This window comes from Porites lutea, chromosome 6 (genome assembly GCF_958299795.1).
Source record: "Porites lutea chromosome 6, jaPorLute2.1, whole genome shotgun sequence".
Taxonomy (NCBI): domain Eukaryota; kingdom Metazoa; phylum Cnidaria; class Anthozoa; order Scleractinia; family Poritidae; genus Porites; species Porites lutea.
In genome coordinates, this window is record NC_133206.1 from 33,014,702 (window position 1) to 33,034,220 (window position 19,519).

Consider the following 19,519-nt stretch of genomic DNA (forward strand, 5'->3'; position numbering starts at 1 on the left):
GGTTTGCATTGCGGTAAAGTAAGTTTGCGATATTATACCCATATTCGACAGCTGCCCTTATAAGAAAACGACACAACTTACTTAAATTGTAGCAACATGATCACAAACTTTACAGGAAAGGAAAGCCAGATAACGATCGAACAACTATACTGCTCAGCACAATTAGGTGGAAAAGTTCACGGCTATTTAATAGTACTCTCTGTGATAGATATATTCCTGTCCATTACCGCAATTCTGGGGAATATTCTGATTCTAGTTGCTCTGCGCAAGGAGACTGTACTTCATCCGCCGTCCAAACTCCTATTACGTAACCTAGCGATAACTGATCTTTGTGTTGGTATCATCGTGGAACCTCTTAGCACTATTTATTGGGCATCTGAGGCAACTGAACGCTGCCAGAATATTTGTCGCTATGCCGCAGACTTTAGATATGTCACAGGCTTTGTTCTGTGCGCAGTGTCTTTGATGACAATGACTTCAATAAGCGTGGACAGACTTCTCGCCTTGTTGCTGGGGATCAGGTACAGACAAATTGTAACTTTGAAGAGAACATGCATAACTTTAACACTCCTTTGGGTTGGTTCTATCCTCGCTGGGACAATATACTTTGTGAAGCCCCTTGTAACTTCTTGGCTCGGCAATATAGGTATACTACTTTGCATAGTCATCTCAATCGTTTCTTATTCGAAAATTTTCCATACCCTTCGCCACGTCCACATTCAGCCACAGCAACGCATCTCGCAAGTACAGTCAAACCAAGCAACTCCACTGAACATGGCTCGATACAGAAAGGCAGTATCAAGTACACTGTGGATACAAGTAACATTAGTGGTTTGCTGTCTGCCTTTTTTTTTCGCTTTAATTATAACACCTCAAGGAGACCCTTTACCATATTACCTTGCTACACAATTTGGGCTCGTATTTCTCTACCTTAACTCGTCATTAAACCCTTTGTTGTACTGCTGGAAAATCAGAGAAGTCAGACAAGCTGTGAAAGACACCATCAAACAAGTTTCCTGTTCGTTCTTTTAATTTCCTTGTTATTTGTTGAGTTATCTTTTTTTTGTTGTGTTATAGCAGCTTATAGCGGTTTTGAACAAAGTTAACAGAGAACGACATTTACATCGATCTAGCCAATCTCATTGTTCTTCATACCATACGAAATCCGAATCGTTTTGGAATTAAAAAAAGATATTTAGACCTGAAGCTAACTACAAACATCGGAAACAACAACTGAACCATACTCTTTATTATAACCATAGTTAATTAAAGTGGAATAGTTGGGAAACCCTTTGTGATAGGTTTTTGTTAGCTTTTTTGAACCTGACCGTGCACAACGTTCAATAGCATATCCTATCATTTTGAAGTTATTGACCAATAGAAACATTGCATCAATTTATTCAGTCATAATTTGTGAACAGAAAACAAAGGATTGTGCACGGTCAGGGAGCTTCCAACATAACCTACAGCACCATTGTTTTCAACTTTGATGTTTGCCGGGTTTCCTTAAAAACCAGTTTTCTCTACTAACTATGTTATAACCCGAGACTAAAGCCCCAGACCCAAGAAAAAGATATAATCGTGAACTAGCAAGCCGATAGAGTGTTTTTGGTCCAGTGACCTGCGGCCATCTTGGTCTTCTTAAAAAAGAAAGGAACAGATGCGTAAAGATAGAGTTCACTTTGCAGTGGACTGCTTTGCTTCTCCAACATGACCGCCTGATCTGTTTGTTTACTCCTCCAACATGCTCGTCTTGATTAAAAAAATAATTTTTTTGCGAAGAAATTTAAGAAGAAAAAACCAGAAGTTTTGCATCTGACTTCCAAACATTTTTTTTAACATGGTTGCCTTTGTATTTTCTTTAAAAATTATTATTGAGTTTGGGAATACCAATTTGTAAAAGGAAAAGGAGAAATTATACAATATGTAATATTTAATTGCTTATAAGATAAGGAGGAAACGGGATTGATTAGGGTTAATCAGAGAAACTCTCCTGAGTCATTCTCTACTTTCAGAGATGGTCTCATACTAACTCAGGTATTGTCATTATAGAGCAGATTTAAGAAAAGACTTCAACTTCTTTAGATCAGGCAAAGTAGTTATATGATCACTGATCTAAGGAAATCTCAAGAAACTACATGTAAACTGCACCACATGCAGTCCGGCACTGCTCATACGAAGTATAACTCGGGGAAGCGACTTGAGAGCAACCAATTCAACCAATAGCTTGGTCAGTAGAAAAACATACTGAGTAGGACGAAAAACTTGGTCTGCGCGTTTTACTGATATTACATTGCAGTACAGCAAGTTTGCGATAGTATCACCCATATTCGACAGCTGCCCTTAAAAGAAAACGACATAGCTTACTGAAATGGTAGCAACATGAAAACAAACTTTACAGGAAAGGAAAGCGAGATAACGATCGAACAACTATACTGCTCAGCACAATTAGGTGGAAAAGTTCACGGCTATTTAATATTACTGTCTGTGATAAATACATTCCTGTCTATTACCGCATTTCTGGGGAATACTCTGATTCTAGTTGCTCTGCACAAGGAAACTTCACTTCATCCGCCGTCCAAACTCCTCTATCGCAACTTAGCGATAAGTGATCTTTGTGTTGGTATCATCGTGGAACCAGCAGCGGTTTCTTATTGGATATCTGAGGTGATAGAACGATCGGATATTTGTCTATACGCCTTAGACTTAGCATATGTCACATCCTATGTTCTGTGTTCTTTGTCTTTGGGGACAACAACTTTTATAAGCGTGGACAGACTTCTCGCCCTTTTGCTAGGGCTCAGATACAGACAAGTTGTAACTTTGAAAAGAATATATTTAACTATGACATTCCTTTGGGCTATCGCCAGTTTCGCTGCAACAACGTACTTTGTGAGCCCCGTTGCACATCCCTGGTTTGGAAACATAGGTCTATTACTCTGTTTAGCCATCTCAATCTTTTCTTATACGAAAATTTTCCTTACCCTTCGTTACAATCACATTCAGCCACAGCAACACGTCTTGCAAGCACGTTCAAACCAAGCATCTCCACTGAACATGGCTATATACAAGAAAGCAGTAGTCAGTGCATTGTGGATACAAATGACGTTAGTTGTTTGTTGTCTGCCGTTTTTTTTCGCTTTAGTTATAACACCTCAAGGAGATGCTTTACCATATTACATTGCTCGACAATTTGGGGCTGTATTTCTTTACTTAAACTCTTCATTAAACCCGTTGTTGTACTGCTGGAAAATCAACGAAGTCAGAAAAGCGGTGAAAGACACACTCAGACAAGTACCCTCTGTTGGTTACTGTAATTGTATATCCATTTCATGCTGAACATGTCCTTGTTATTTGTTAAACTCTATCTTTCGTTGTTGCGTTATAGCTGTTTTAAACAATCTTGACATAGAACGACGTAAACATTGATTCTCTCCAATCTTATTGTTCTTCATATCATACAAAATCAGAATCGTATTAGTATCAAAAATAGATATTTCGACCTGAGGCAAGGTGTATACATCCCGGTAAAGACAAACGTTGGACGTTCCGCCCAATCTAACGCTTTATCTTCACCTGAGACTAAAGCCCAGGACCGCAAAAAAGATATAACAACCAGCGGTCAATTTAATAAAACTTTTACAAGTGTAATTTACGAGTGAAGCTATTGCTTTCAGAGTCTAAAACAATGGCTAAACTTGTAAACTACACTTGTAAACCTTTTACTAAATTGAAACCGGCATACCCTTTTGGTCCTGTGACCTGTGGCCATCTTAGTTTTCTTTAAAATGGAAACAGTTGCACAAAAATAGAGTCCAGTTCCCTGTGGACTGCTTTGCTTCGCTTCGTTTACTCCTCCACTGCAAGCCCGCCGTGACGTCAAGCGGACATGTTTTGCATCTCTGTTTGAAACTTCCTCTCTTACACTGTTTTTTGTATACTCCGTCTTTTTAAAACCAAAACTATGCTCTATTTTAACGAGACAATTTAAGATTCTTTTCAATCTCTTTTTTTTTTCAAAAGCACGTTTACTATTTTCTTCCTTGATTTCATGAAACTCTGTTGCTGCCGTCAATGCCAGGATTAGCAAAAACCAAGAAGCCCAAGAAGTTTTAGATTGTTGAGCGTCACCTACCACAATAAAGGACCTTAGAGATCTGTCCTTGGCATTCTTGGTTTGTAACCACGTGACAAGGCGGCCATGTTGGTAGTCGAATAAAATTATTTTTCGAAGAATTTACATGAAATCAGCGGAAACAAAAGCTTTTGTTTTTGATAACTAACACGGCCTTGGACACTACGCTAAAAAATTCAAAACTGGGTCCAAAACCACCTTTGGCTACGTACTCCAACGGGCTTAACTTCGAAGTACCTTTATCGATCACTTCCGAATATTTCGAAAACTAACGAACAAAATTAGTTTAGAGATTCTCAAATGTTTTGAGGACACTACAAGTACACAAACTGAGTCCAACTGAGTCCGTCGAGTTGGGGTTCTGTGATTGGTTCATGTACCGCTATATGTCACGGATAAATGATTAATAGCACAAAAAGAGGCTTATAGAAAACCCGAGGAAGTAAAAAGACATCTTAACATGACCGCAAGTAACACAGATGTGTTCGATTGTCAAGCGAAAGCTTGCGAAAAGTTCTTTCAAGAACAACTCCCTAAAATTCAGGACTTAAAGACATAAGCAGAAGCCGATATATCAGAAAATGTGAAGAAAACATTCACAGACCCAAAGGTCTATGATATAACAAGCCTTGACGCGCGTGAAGTCGTCGCATTGCTGTCTCGCATTGTGAATGACGGAGAGCAGTTTACGGCAAATAAAATCTTCTACTTGTTGTTACGCAACGGCCAAGAGAACAAAACGGACGAAATTGAGAAGCTGTTCAGGCTGAAAGCAAGACCTACAAAAGATCAACCCGGCAATGCTATTGTGTTCCTACGTCCAAGAGCAAAGAAGAAGTTTAAGACTTCAGCCGAAAAATACGACGAACTGAACGGTGCCTTAAAGGCCGATTACAACGAAGACACAGATGAAATTGTTTAAGAACAAAGCAGTGGTCAACAAAGACGTTCCCCAAGCCGCCATTGAAGTCTACATGATTTTACTGTTTGAAATTGCCCGACGCTTGGTGGCGTTAGAAGACCCGAGCGACAAGAAAGTGCAGTATGACGTTCTTCCCATTGGAACCGCCATTGCAAGGATCGTGAAATCGCTGGAGCTTGGCAGCAAGGATATATGCACCTTTGATGACGTATTTTTAGTGAAAGGCAAATTCCACTGCTTCACAGGAAAACCTAAGGAAAGGAGAAAAGCAATTGATGAAATCAACGGGACCACTTTGGAAATTGCCAAGAAAAAGGGGATGCTAGATGCAACTGCTCCGCCAACAGATCCGGCGAAAGTGTTTGCTATGAAGGTCAACCGTCATCTTGAGGAGCTTAAACAAATGTTTTGTTCCGAAGAACAACAAGAAGACATACTAGCAAAAACATTAGCGGATGTAAAAATTAAGGTTGCAGATAGTACGGCTTGGTCGATGAAGACGAATACAGAAATTCATTCAGCATTCGATTACACCTGATCAGCAAGGTGTATGGACTAATTTTTTTATCAGACCTGAGGAATCGTAAAGACATCAAACTTAAAACATACCTTCATGGATTTCAGTTTATACCAGGATGAAATACGAGTTCAAGGTAAAATAGTTTTCTCGGCTACAGCAAACACTTAAGAAAACCTTATGGTTTTATGGAACGATCATTACCGTTTTAAGGAAACGACTATCACACTGCATTTTCGGTTTCACGCGATGCTGGGAAAGTACTTCCGTTAGTTAGTTACTTTCGTTTTGTAGGTGGTCACATATCACTTGTTGACTACATATTTAAACATTAAAGTAGTCGATCTTCGTACTTTTTAGCTTTCATTCATACCATATAACTTTTTTGTCCTGTTCTCCATTAAATGGAAATGGTTTTGATCATCTAGAATGATAGTGTCCTTACAGTACCCGAGAACTTAGCGAATCAAATCGAAAGAACATCACTTCTTTGCATCAGTGAACAAACCTTAGGGTTTCATTCGAGCAAATCATTACATTTGTTAAGTTCAGAGCGCGCAAAAATATGAGAAGAATTCTTAAAAGGCTGCACGGGTCTTTTCAATGTATCTTTTGAAATGCCTTAAATTTTGGAGGGTGTTGGATCAACAACTAACATTTTGAAAAGTGCAAAACCTGTTCAATTTATAATATAAATAGCTGCCACTTCACCCCTGTCAGCTATAAACCGTAATATCATTAACTAATGTTATTGTGCAAAACTGTATTCTTAATTTCTGGTCTAATAAACACGATTACTAACCAGGGCGATTGTTTTCACTATTTTGATATAGTAAGCGGGTTTCTAGGCTAAATTTCTAGTCCTTCCGGCTGGGAATGAGCGGGAGGCTCATTTCGCTCATTTACTGGCTGGCAAGCAAACCTTTTTGAAGTATTGATGTACAAACACAACTACTTGTCGTGATATGCTAGAAGGGAACTAGACAGTTTAAAGACTTCAGAACTAACCTCTAGGTTACTCAACAGTGACATTCATTTACTCAACTTGTAGGAACTTTAGATCACAGAATAGGGATATATCACGAGTTACATTTTTGAAAGATAAGTTGTGTAAGCCATTTATTTTGCCCATTATCTAACAACCTAACTTTAAAAGTGGGTTATTTGCAAGCAAAGACTGTCTCATGGATTCTCCTACTTTTAGTTTTTACTTTAAATTGTTTTTCTGAGAATTCCACCAGATGCGATAGAGAAATGGATTAATCGAGCCATCAGCTTCTGATGCCCATGGGTTTCTCGGTTTCTCAATCGTAGTTAGACGGGTAGAAGGTTACCAGTCACTAGATCCTAGACTCAAACATTGCATTCGAGCCAAAGCCTCTACCTCATCAGCTATTCAAACTTGTAGTAATCATAGATAAGTGAATTCGTTCGAGTTTTCTTAGCTTTACCGTCAAGCTTTATTTCAAAATTCTTGCTATGCTCTCCGCGTAGACTGCTTCACACCTTAAAATATCTTTCGAAATGAGTTGCATCATCTGGTTGACCTTGATGGAATCAGCCGGATGTGCATGAAAATATAACGGAATTGCAAACGTAAGACGAAACAACTTGCTGAACAGGTCACAACTGAGTACCACAGGAGTCACACCTGAGCACCACAGGAAAGCCAAGTACCACAAGAATGCCAATTTTTGAGGTCGGGTTCCCCTAACGTCGAACGCAAAAACACCTAGCTTTTATGACTATAACTTTTTAAGAAGAATGCATGGGCGAGGGAGGAACATAGTTCTCTGACAGAAAAAGGCCATTCTTTTCTTCACTTAGTGTTTGAACATTAGCCTTCTACTAAGTGCAAAATACAGTAACAGTACTTCACGCATTAAATAGTATCCCGCCATAACGAAAGAAATTAACATGGTTGTATATTCGTCTCCTGCCATCAATGGCTTTACCTTGGGTGCTCCTCTGACCCTCTCCTTCCGAGGACTTCCTGTTACCACGAGCCACCGATTTTTTTTCTTCCCCTTTCCTGTACGAGCTCTTGTCACGAAAGCAACTTGACGCCACATTTTACACTTTTATACTTTCAAACTAAATGCATATATGAGCTCGGGACCTAAACATGTACATCTGCCAAACATGCTAAAATAAATTGATAAGCGTGGGTTAATACACACGTCCAGTTAACCCAAGCATAAGCGACATTCACTCCCACATCCTTCAACGATCGATGTTACATTCTTTTTGGGTATCATTGTCCTAAAAGCTGCCAAGGTTCCAATATTTCTCTCCTCCTTGCTTAATTTTGACAATTGTGGCCCAAGAAACCTGAGAGAATGTCTTCCATCAGCAACAGTTTTAGAACGAGGTAAAAGAAAATCTGACTACTAAGCTCCTCCTTTGAATAAAAGACATTTTTCTTTTCATATTAGGGCTTTTGTTTTTGGCGTCTCTGTGACGACATTTTAAGACAAAGTAGCAAATTATGCAAAGTCATATTTGAAACAGTTTCAAGGACATGACGGTTGTAAAGTCATCATGTCGATAAATTAAAGGTAGTAATTTTGTTGTAGTGATTGTTATCAAAGTTTCTGTTGAAATGACATCGAATAAACTGTTACTTTGCCTGCGAATGGCGTCACGATCATTCCGATATGACGGCGTTTTACACTTACTATTTGCCAGTTTTGCTCCAGTAATTCGCACCTGATCAAAAATTAGAGTTTTAAAACACAAAACTAAGCTCCGCAGGACATTATTTTAATTGCTTGAGTTTGGTCATCTTTAATAGATTAATTCAGTGTTGATAGTTAATACTGGGGTGCTATACATCTGCTCTACTGAGGAAGCGAGACTGCTTATAAGGAAGCGAGGCATCTTAATCTCCTTAACTATGAAGATAAAAAACTTAACTGAAGAAGGGGACCAGAAAACGATTGAAGACCTTTACTGCTCATCAGAATTAACTCGACAAACACCCAACCACCTGATAACTCTTCTAGTGCTTAACGCGTTCGTGCTTATTACTGCGTTCCTAGAAAACACTATAATTCTCGCCGCTCTGCGCAGGGAATCTTCACTTTATCCGCCGTCCAAACTCCTGTATCGTAACCTAGCGATTACTGATCTCTGTGTTGGTATCATCGTGGAGCCTTTTTATGTTAGTTTTTTTTTCTTTTTATGTTTGTCTGGCTACTGGCTTCCCCGTCCTGTTGCGTAAGCTCACTATTACTATATCGACCACAACTTCAACAATGTTAACGATGGTATTATCTGACTTTTAATAACTTAAAAGCGCTGTTTCTCTACCAAGTCTGTTAGTCGGTGTTTTCTACATAACGTCGTGTAGGCCTGTTTATTTTTCATCCACGCAGCCTTCTCTCCTATTTCCTTTCACCCTACGTTGCTCCCACTTCGAAGCGCAAAAGTTTCAAACTCATAATTCACTACATGGTGGTCCCGCAACGTTAACCCACTTTTGAGGATTGGTCAAGCATGACATAACAAAATTCAGGTCGTTAAGTTTTCAAAACAAGCCTTGATTTACATTCAATCGTTCAATCTTTGGCTAGGTGACACTTAAATGAATCACGATAGAGAAAATCAAAACCAACATTAGATTTATTGTCAGTGTCACCAAGCCTTTGAGACCTTACCCACTCAAGATCAAAATTACAAGAAAGAAGTCATATCGCTTTTGGACACTCTGCCAGAAATTCACGACTAGGCCCCAAAAAACTTTTGGCGTCGCAACCCAACGGGCTTAACATCGAATTACCTGTATCGCTCACTACCCAATATTTCGAAATCTAGCAACCAAAAATAGTTTAGATAATCTCAATTGTTTTGAGCAAACTCCACAAGACGAACTCAATACATTGTTGTCCTTCGAGTTATGGTTCTGTGATTGGTTCAAATACCGCTATATGTCACGGATAAATGATTGATAGCACTAAAAGACTTTCTTGGAAAACACGAGAAAGTGGAAAGAAATTTTAACATGGCCGCAAGTAATGGTAACACAGATGTGTATGATTTTCAAGTGAAAGCTTGCGAGGAATTCTTTCAAGAAGAAATCCCTAAAGTTCAAAACTTAAAGCCATTAGCAAAAGACGAAAAAGTGAATAGAACACTCTATGATATAACAAGCTTTGATGCACGTGAAGTCGTCGCATTGCTGTCTCGCATTGTGAACGACAGAGAGCAGTTTACAGCAAATAAGACCTTCTACTTGTTGTTAAGCAACGGCCAAGAGAACAAAACGGACGAGCTCTTCAGGCTGACAGCAAGACCTACAAAACATCAACCCGGCAATGCTATTGTTTTCCTACGACCAAGAGGAAAGAAGAAGTTTACTGCTCCAGCCAAAAAATACGACGAACTAAACGGTGCCTTAAAGGCCGATTACAACGAAGACACAGCATCCTTCGCGAGAGATATCATGAAATTGTTTAAGAACAACGCAGTGGATAGCAAAGACTTTCCCCCAGCCGCCATTGAAGTCTACATGATTTTACTCTTTGAAATTGCCCGACGCTTGGTTGCCTTAGAAGACCCGAGCAACATGAAAGTGAAGTATGACGTTCTTCCCATTGGAACCGCCATTGCAAGGATCGTAAAATTGCTGGCGCTTGGCAGAAAGGATATATGCACCTTTGATGACGTGTTTCTTCCGGGACACAAATTCCACTGCTTCACAGGAAAACCCGAGGAAAGGAGAAAAGCAATTGATAAAATCAACGAGACCACTTTGGAAATTGCCAAGAAAAAGTGGATGGAGCGCAATCATGCCCTAACCCACAGAGTAAGTGTGTGTGAAGTACGTGTTCCCATGCTAGTAGCTGCGCCAAGACTAGATTTGGCCGCAAAAGTGTTTGCTATGCAGGTCAACTGTCAACTTGAAGAGCTTAAACAAATGTTTTGTTCCGAAGAACAACAAGAAGCCTTACTAGCGAAAGCATTCGAGAATCTAGGAATGAAGGTTGCAGATAGCACAGCTTGGTCGATGAAGACGAAGAAGTCTACGCTCAATACAGAAATTTATTCAGCATTCGATTACATCTGATCAGCAAGGTGTATGGACTAATTTTTTCTCAGAGCTGAGGAATCGTAAAGATATCAAACTTAAAACATACCTTGATGGATTTCAGTTTATACCAGGATGAAATAGGAGTTCAAGGTAAAATCGCTTTCTCGGCTACAGCAAACACTTAAAAAAACCTTATGGTTCTATGAAACGCTCAACCGTTTTAAGGGAACTACTTTTACACCGCACTTTCGGTTTCAGGGGATGCTGGGAAAGTACTTCCGTTAGTTAGGATACTTTCGTATTTTTAGGTGGCCACACATCACTTGCTGACAACATTTTTAAAAATTTAAGTAGTCGATCTTCGTACTTTTTAGCTTTCAATCATACCTATCTTTTTTATTCTGTTCTCGGTTAAATGGATATGGCTTTGGTCATTTAGAATGATAGTGTTCAGTACCCGAGAACTTGGTGAATTAAAACGAAAGAAACTTCTTTGCATCTGTGAACAAAAGGTTTCATTCGAGCAAATCATTACATTAGTTAAGTTCAGAGCGCGCAAAAATACAAGACAAGAATTTTAGAAGTCTGTACGGGTCTACTTAGGCCCGGTTCAGACGCCGAACTTTTCATGAGCCAAATCCAATACTTTGAATTAAACATGAAAATTTCGGCGTCTGAATCAATTAGCCGTTCTTTTCGCCTAGCCCAGCTTGGAATTTCGCCTTTGAAGCGACTTTGGAACGGCTTCGATTCAGACGCCGAACCTTTTATGTACCGAACCTAGTGCATAAATTATTATAACGTATTTTCTAAGCAGTTTGACCGAAATAAACATTTTTCGCCTTTTGAACTTAGTTCAGCAGCAATTAAGATCCGGCGTTTGTATCAATTCAGCCGGTCGAAATAATTTGGGTTGGCCTTAATTCGAATTAGGTTCGGCTCGTGAAAAGTTCGGCGTCTGCCGAGCCTTATAGTATCGTTTTAAATTCCGTAAATGTGGAAGGTGTTGGATCAATAACTAACATTTTGAATAGTGCAAAACCTATTCAAACTACTATAAATAGCTGCCACTTCACCCCTGTTTACGATATGAAGATTAAAACCGTGATATCATTAACTAATGTTATTGTGCAAAAGTGTATTCTTAATTTCTGGTCTAATAAACACAATTACTAGCCTGGGCTTTTGTTTTCACTATTTCGATATACAGAGCGGGTTTCTAAGCTAAATCTCCTTAGCTCTTCCGGGTCCCGTCTTGTTTCACCCTAGGGAATAAGCGTGGGGTCATTTCGCTCAGTTTTAGTTGGTGACAAAGCTAAGCAGGTTTTTTAATAGAACTTTGTCGGTGTGTTTAAAAAAGTTCAACGTTTGAGTTTCATATGAATTTTGTTAAACGGGTGCACTCTGTTTTTATAAGAATGTAACAGCATGTTTTTGAAGTACTGATGCCCATAGTCATCCTCCAAGCATAGAAATTGAAACCAAGAGGCAGGGTAGTCAGGCAAACAGTAGAAACGCGACTACTTGCCGTGGTATGCTATAGGGAACTAGACAGTTTAAAGTGGTTCAGAACTACCCTCTAGGCTACTCAACAGAGACATTCATTTACTCAACTTGAAGGAACTTGTAGGAACTTTAGAACACAGAATAGAGATATATCATGACTTATATTTTTTGAAGATAAGTTGTGTGAGCCATTTATTTTGTATCCAACAATCTAACTTTAAAAGTAGACTAATTGCATGCAAACACTGTCTCATGGATTCTCCTACTTGCAGTGTTTACTTTACATCATTTTTCTGCGAATTTCACCAGATGCGATAGAGAACTGGAATCATCGAGTCATTAGTATCTGATGTCCATGGGTTTCTCAGTTTCTGGGTTGTATTTAGACGCGACAACGTAGTACTGAAAATCAGGACCTGTCGAAAGTTATTTAATACTACTTATTAACCGAGAATGAGGCCATCACAGGGAAATCTCAGACCGAGGCCTTGACGTATTGACCTCGCTATCGCTCAGTCAATACATCAAGGCCTGAGATTCTGTGATTTCCCTATAATGACCGAACGGACGAGGTTAATAAGTATTTATTCTATGGCCTTTTCATTATGGACCTGAGCCTGCAATCAATTAAAACCAACAACTGGCCATCGGACACGTCACTTCAATAAATTGAGCCCGCGGTACAGTCAGGTGACACTGGCCAGCAGACTCTCTTTTCAACAGCTGTCAATTGACCATAACAAGGATGTCCACTATCAAGTTAAACACAGATTTCATTTCCCTTGGACACCTAGCTAGTAATGCCCGGTCATTACAAGAAAATAATGCCTGGTCTTTACAAGAAAACAGCCAATCAGACCGCGCGTACTATTGTAACCATAGAATAAAAAGCGGTAAAAGACAAGCAGCTGGTTGCATTTCGATCACAGTTCTATCCTGCTTAATGGCCACGAATCTACCTATTCTATATCGTTAGTAGGTTACCAGTCACTAGTTCCTAGACTCTACAGACATTACGCTCGAGCCAACGCCTCTGCTTAAAAACTAACAGTAATCATAGATAAGTGAATGCATTCGAGTTTTCTTAGCTTTACGGTCGAGCTTTATTTGAAAATTCTTTCTATGCTCTGCACGTAGACTGCTTCACACATTAAAAAATCTTTCGAAATGACTTGCATCATCTGGTTGACCTTGATGGAACCAGCGTGATGTGCATGAAAATATAACGTAATTCAAAATGGGGCCGAAAGTGCAGACGTAAGACGAAAAAACTTACTGAACAGGTCATACCTGAGCACCACAGGACAGCCGAGTAAGAAGTATGCAAGGGGGAGGGAGGAACATGGATCTCCGACAGAAAAAGGCCATTCTTTTCTCCACTTTGTTTCCTACAAAACATGCATTGAATGTAATATAACTGTGTAGCGTCTGACCATTAGCCTCCTAAACAGCACAAATACTAAAAGTACTTCACGTATTAAATAGTATCCCGCCATAACGAAAGAAATTAACATGGTTGTATATTCGTCTCCTGCCACCAATGGCTTTGCCTTAGGTGCTCCCCTGACCATCTCCGTCCCAGGACTTCCTGTTACCTCAAGCCACCAATTTTTTTTCTTTCCCTTTTCTGTGCGAGCTCTTGTCACGAAAGCGCCACATTTAACACACTTTTAAAGCATACATACATACATACATTGCCTTTATTTAAGTGTCTAAGCGTTCTAGCGCCTCTTGGCATTAATTGGGGACACATTTAAAGCTAATTAAGCTTAACTACCATAAAACAAATATAAAAGCGGGAAATTTACTCTATTCAAACTAAGTACTATATTTACACTTTAAAACTAAATGTATATATGAGCTCGGAACCTAAACATGTACATCTGCCAAACATACTACAAATAAATTAATATACGTAGGTTACTACACACGTCCAGTAAACCCAAGCATAAGCAGCATTCACTCCCAAACATCCTTCAACAATCGATGTTACATCCTTTTTGCGTATTATTATCCTAAAAGCTACCAAAGTTCCAATATTTCCCTCCTCCTTGCTTAATTTTGACCACAATTGTGGTATGGCGGTTCTTGCCAGGCGGCCAAAAATAAGCGGCCGTAATAACGAGGTCACCGTATTACTGAGGTGGCCCTAAGGCGGGGTTTCACTGTACTAAGCACCTCCTCTGAATAAAAGATATTTTTCTTTTCATATTAGAGCTTTTGTTTTTGACGTCTCCGTGACTACATTCCCAAGACAAAATAGCAAATTATGCAAAGTCATTTTTAAAGCAGTTTTAAGGACATGACGGTTGTCATGTCATCATGTCGGTAAGTAAAAGGTAGTAATTTTGTACTAGTGATTGTTATTAAAGTTTATGTTTAAATAACATCTGTTATTTTCCTAAGACTATGGCGCCAAGCTATGGCGTCACGATCACGCCGAGATACCGGCTTATTACACTCATATTTGCTATAGTTTTTGCTCCAGTAATTCACAGCTGATCAAAAATTAGAGCTTTAAAACACAAAACTAAGCTCCGCAGGACATTATTTTAATTGCTTGAGTTTGGTCGTCTTAAAAGATTAATTTCAGTGTTGATAGTTAATACTGGGGTGCTATACATCTGATCTACTGAGGAAGCGAGACTGCTTACAAGGAAGCGAGGCAGCTTAATCTCCTCAACTATGGAGCTAAAAAACTTAACCGAAGAAGGGAACCAAAAAATGATTGAAGACCTTTACTGCTCATCAGAATTAACTCGACAGGCACCCAACCACCTGATAACTCTTCTAGTGCTTAACGCGTTCGTGCTTATTACTGCGTCCCTAGAAAACACTATAATTCTATCCGCTCTGCGCAGGGAATCTTCACTTCATCCGCCGTCCAAACTCTTGTATCGTAACCTAGCGATTACTGATCTCTGTGTTGGTATCATCGTGGAGCCTTTTTATGTTAGCTACTGGGTATCTGCGGTGTTTAAACGGTGGAATATCTGTCGCTACGCAATGGCAACAAGTATTGTCGCGGGCTATACTTTGACCGGAGTGTCTTTGTTGACACTAGCTGCAATAAGCGTGGACAGACTTCTCGCCCTGTTGCTACGGATCAGGTACAGACATGCAGTAACTTTAAAGAGGGCGTATATTGCTGTAATCTTAATTTGGGTTGTGCCTATTGTTGGAGGAACGATGTACTTTTTTAACCGTGTTGTGACTTTATGGTATGGCAATATAAATATCTTTATTTGCCTACTCACCACGATTTTTTGTTACACTAAAATTTTCATTACTCTCCGTCACAACCAAATTCAAGTACAAGAACACGTTTCCACCCAACGACAACCGCGTCAAGCAACTCCACTGAACATGGCTCGATACAGAAAGGCAGTATCCAGTGCACTGTGGCTTCAATTGACACTGGTTGTTTGTTATCTACCTTACGGTGTAGCGGTAGCCTCTACGCCTCAATGGGGTGTACCTCTATCCTTTCTCCTTGCTAGACATTATTCGGGGACTTTAGTTTACTTAAACTCGTCATTGAACCCGTTGCTGTACTGCTGGAAGATTAGAGAAATCAGGCAAGCAGTGAAGGAGACACTCAGGCAACTTGGCTGTTTACCAGGTTAGCCCTTTACACCCCAATATCCAAATCCAAATTCAAATACTCCAAACTGGTTTCCATGCAATGACTTAAAAAATTTGTTGACAGAATTCAGGGGCACCCAACAAGAATATAGTTCAAAAACACTTAAACATAGCATTGGTAAATGTATTTTAGAATTTAAACGGTAGATATAAGCAAATTTTTATCCCCTTAAAATTTTTCATCTGTTCGAACTTCGTAGCTGAAAGTCTAGTGGTCCGAAAATTATAGGGATCAAAACTTACCTTTTCGAAAATTTCAGCCAGAAAAAAAGCTCCCGAAAATTCTAGGTGACCTTTTAGGGTAAAAATCCGTTAAAAATGGGCAATTATACCTTTTTTTAGATGTTCGAAAATCCTAGGAGAGGCAGGCAAGCAAGAGTTACAACAAATGTTCCGAAAATTCCAGATGTCAAATGGTCTTCCGAACAGATATTTTCCGAAAATTGACGTTGGGTGCCCCTGAGAATTTGACAAAAGTTCAAAGAATTCTCCATTAGGAGATTATGTATTGATACTGTTAAGAGAATATTTATGGCGGTCATTCGCTGGACTTAAACGTTAACGATCTTTAAAATGTAAATGTTGGATATATTATCATATATGCTCATATGCTCACGTGTCTATAAAAGCTTATCGGATTAACTGCAATTTCGACTCTCACATTTTTGGTAATAAGGACTGTGTAAAACGCTACAAATGAGGAACTACAACACCAACACATCATTCGACAGAGAGACAGCGAACGGATAAAAGACCATCAAGAGTCTGATATTTAGTACAGTTGACTACTGATAACTCGAACCCTCCGGCGCTAACTCGAACCAAAGTCGATTTCCCTTGCATTTCCTTCATACATTTACTGTAATTTTACCCAAGGTAACACGAAAAATTACTAAAATTTTTTACTTGGGTGGCTACTCGCCAATCAAAACAGAATTGAAAGAAGACTCCTTCTGTTGAAAAAAAAAAATCCTGGATGGACGCGCACTGGATTATCTCTCTGATATACTGTTATCTTTGAAATATCACAAGTCACATGATCCAAGGTCTCGGTTGCCTTGAAGCCAATGTTTTTTTATAATGCAGTTCAACAGTGGAATAATGTCAGTGACAATGATTTAGTCCGCTCTTCTGATGCAAAGAAGTTCAAAAGAAATTACTTTGATTCAGTTATTTGTAAATTTACGCCTGACAGCTTTAAAATTGACAGAATTTTTTAGCTTTTTAAATTACTTATATCTTAATAATTTATTACCTTAAAGTATTTTAGTTTTTTTTAATCACGTATAAATTCGAGTAAATTCTCGCCAGAGAGCTTTAGAATTGACAGAATGTTTTTAGCTTTCTCAAACTTGATATTTAAACTATCTATTACCTTAGTATTTTAGTATTTAGGGATTTTAGTGTTTTAGTAGTTACAAGGGGCTATAAGGGAGAATACAGTATAACTGTAATTATGCACCCTGTCATCCTATTGAAATAATAATAATAATAATAATAATAATAATAATAATAATAACGTCTTTATTAAAAAGCATCCGATAAAATTACATATCTGATGTTACAGTAAAAATATATATTGATAGAAAAAAAAAAGTTACAATGATTAAGACGAATAAAAAAGATTAAATTGATTAAAAATACATATGGGGTATTTACACAGCTAGATCATATTTAAAAATTAATCTATTAAAAAAGCTATCTTTGAAACGTTCAGTGTTAATGCTGGGCCTGACAATGGATTTCCTTCGAAGGTTTGCAATACAGTCTTTGTACCTTGGGAGCAAGCTTTTTAATGGATGGTCATCGCGTTTGAGGTTATAAAAAAGGCGTCTGTCGCTTTTCTCCAAAAGTTCATATATGTTGTAATTGAGCGACGTATAACGCCTCTTATAGCATCTTTTTAAAAACCTTTGTATAAGAGTAAGTTCGGAAACACTTGCAGCATAAACCGAAAGACCGTATAATAACTTAGGGATCACAATTGAATTAAAGAGGTGGTCTATTTCATCTTGTGTATATCCTTCTTTACGTAGGCTTCTGATGACAAATAAACACTTGTTGGCTTCATGGAGCTTGGCCTTGACATGCAAGCCAAACTTACAATTACCTTGAATTGTGACGCCTAATAAAGAAATGTTATTATATTGTTTGATATTGTGAGACATTGGGTAGACTGTTGAATTTCCTCTCTTACGCATAATTAGCTCCTTACATTTACTAGTGTTACAATACATGTCATTTGCAACAGTCCAATCCATAAACTTGGACAAGGCAATGTCAGATATATCCGGGGAATCTTTAGTAATCGTGACTAAGACGGTTGAATCGTCTGCATATTTAAACAAGGATATATCTTTGTACCCATCTATCTCTAGGTCATTCAAAAATATGTTGAAAAGATATGGGCCACTGACACTTCCCTGTGTTGTTCCCTTGTTAACAATTTTCCACTGGCATGTCAAATTATTAAAAATCACCCTTTGTTTTCTACCTTCGAGAAAGTTGGCATACCAGTTAACAATGAATGAATCAAGTGGACTATGTTTCAGCTTTTCAACTAGAAGATTGTGTTTAACGTTATCAAAGGCTTTTGAATCCATCGTGAACATTCTCACCGCTAAGGTGTCCCGTTTATCCAATGCCGCAAGAAATGTATGTTGCATTTTCAACAGAGCGTTAACACAACTTCCACCTGAACGGTACGCAAATTGAGAAGTGTCATTCATTCAACCCTCGATAACTCGAACCTCGCGTTAACTCGAAGTAATTTTTGTTGGTATTTAAAATTAGACTAGGCTTAAAGCTATAAACTCCGTACAACTCTAGTGGTCTTGTTTTGTCTGTTCCTCGTCCCCTTTCCCCGTTCCTTGTTCTCAAGTTTACAACTTTCCTTTCATTTCACTGTTTTGCGTGGCGCTTTATCCACAAAAAACGGCATAAATTTTAGCATTATTGCACAACAGGAAAAATTTTTGAAGTTCAATACCCGAATTCTTGTTGAGAATTTCTTTTTAAAGAAATGAACATTGTTGAAATTCGATGATCTTTTTGCCTTGCAAGCACTTGACCGAAGTCTGCTCAAAGTACGTACATTGTAGTTCTTCAAGCTCCCCGAACCGCCCAGTTGGTAGCGAATGTAACCACCGCAGAAAATTAGAAGGATAACAACCCGTGCCTCCCGATCACAGTTGATAGGGTTTCCATACCTTACAAATTTAGTGAGCGCTAGTTAATTTCGATTTTTTTTCACTTTGTCATCAAAACATTAAAAATGTGCTAGTCATGCGGTTCGAAATTTCCCTACTTCCCATAATTTTTCTAATGGCCCCTAATGTTATCTAGATGGTGGAAGTTGCAGGTAGTTGGTTAGTATGTTGGGTGGTTGACTGTGGCCGTGTTTTCACGAGCGGTTTTTCAGGTCGCTCAGCGAGTGACAAGCGGAAGTCCCGTGAAAACAGTTGTTTTTTCAACCCGCTTAAAGTTAAGCGAGTCGGCAAACTTCAGTGGAATTCTCATTAAATTTAAGCCACTAAACCAGGTAGCTTAAGCGAGTTGGTAATTAATTTCGGCCAATTAGGAGTCGTTTGTGGTTATTAACTTGACAGGGCTGTCAAATCGGAAATACAACACGCCTGCTATTTTTGATTCATTCCTGCGTGAAACTTCTGCGGCATTCAAAACAACATGGATAATCATAGAGCGAATACTTTTCCTTTTTATGATCCAAGAAGCGACCCATCAAATGATGCACTATCAAGC

General features: G+C 38.8%; 3 protein-coding genes across 3 annotated transcripts; all 3 read left to right on the forward strand.

Moving 5' to 3' along the window:
- The first annotated feature begins 72 nt into the window (after positions 1 to 72).
- On the forward strand, positions 73 to 1,032 carry LOC140942198 (melanocortin receptor 4-like). Its single transcript, XM_073391163.1, has one exon. The coding sequence runs from the start codon at positions 97 to 99 to the stop codon at positions 1,030 to 1,032; it is 936 nt and encodes a 311-aa protein (XP_073247264.1). The 5' UTR covers positions 73 to 96.
- An 8,545-nt stretch (positions 1,033 to 9,577) lies between these two features.
- Positions 9,578 to 11,150, forward strand: LOC140942199 (uncharacterized). Its single transcript, XM_073391164.1, has 2 exons — positions 9,578 to 10,347; positions 10,381 to 11,150. Exons 1-2 carry the CDS (start codon positions 9,578 to 9,580, stop codon positions 10,640 to 10,642), a joined length of 1,032 nt encoding a protein of 343 aa, XP_073247265.1. The 3' UTR covers positions 10,643 to 11,150.
- Positions 11,151 to 14,779: 3,629 nt separating this feature from the next.
- On the forward strand, positions 14,780 to 15,744 carry LOC140942377 (melanocyte-stimulating hormone receptor-like). Its single transcript, XM_073391343.1, has one exon. It carries the CDS (start codon positions 14,798 to 14,800, stop codon positions 15,737 to 15,739), a length of 942 nt encoding a protein of 313 aa, XP_073247444.1. The 5' UTR covers positions 14,780 to 14,797; the 3' UTR covers positions 15,740 to 15,744.
- The last annotated feature ends 3,775 nt before the right edge of the window (positions 15,745 to 19,519 follow it).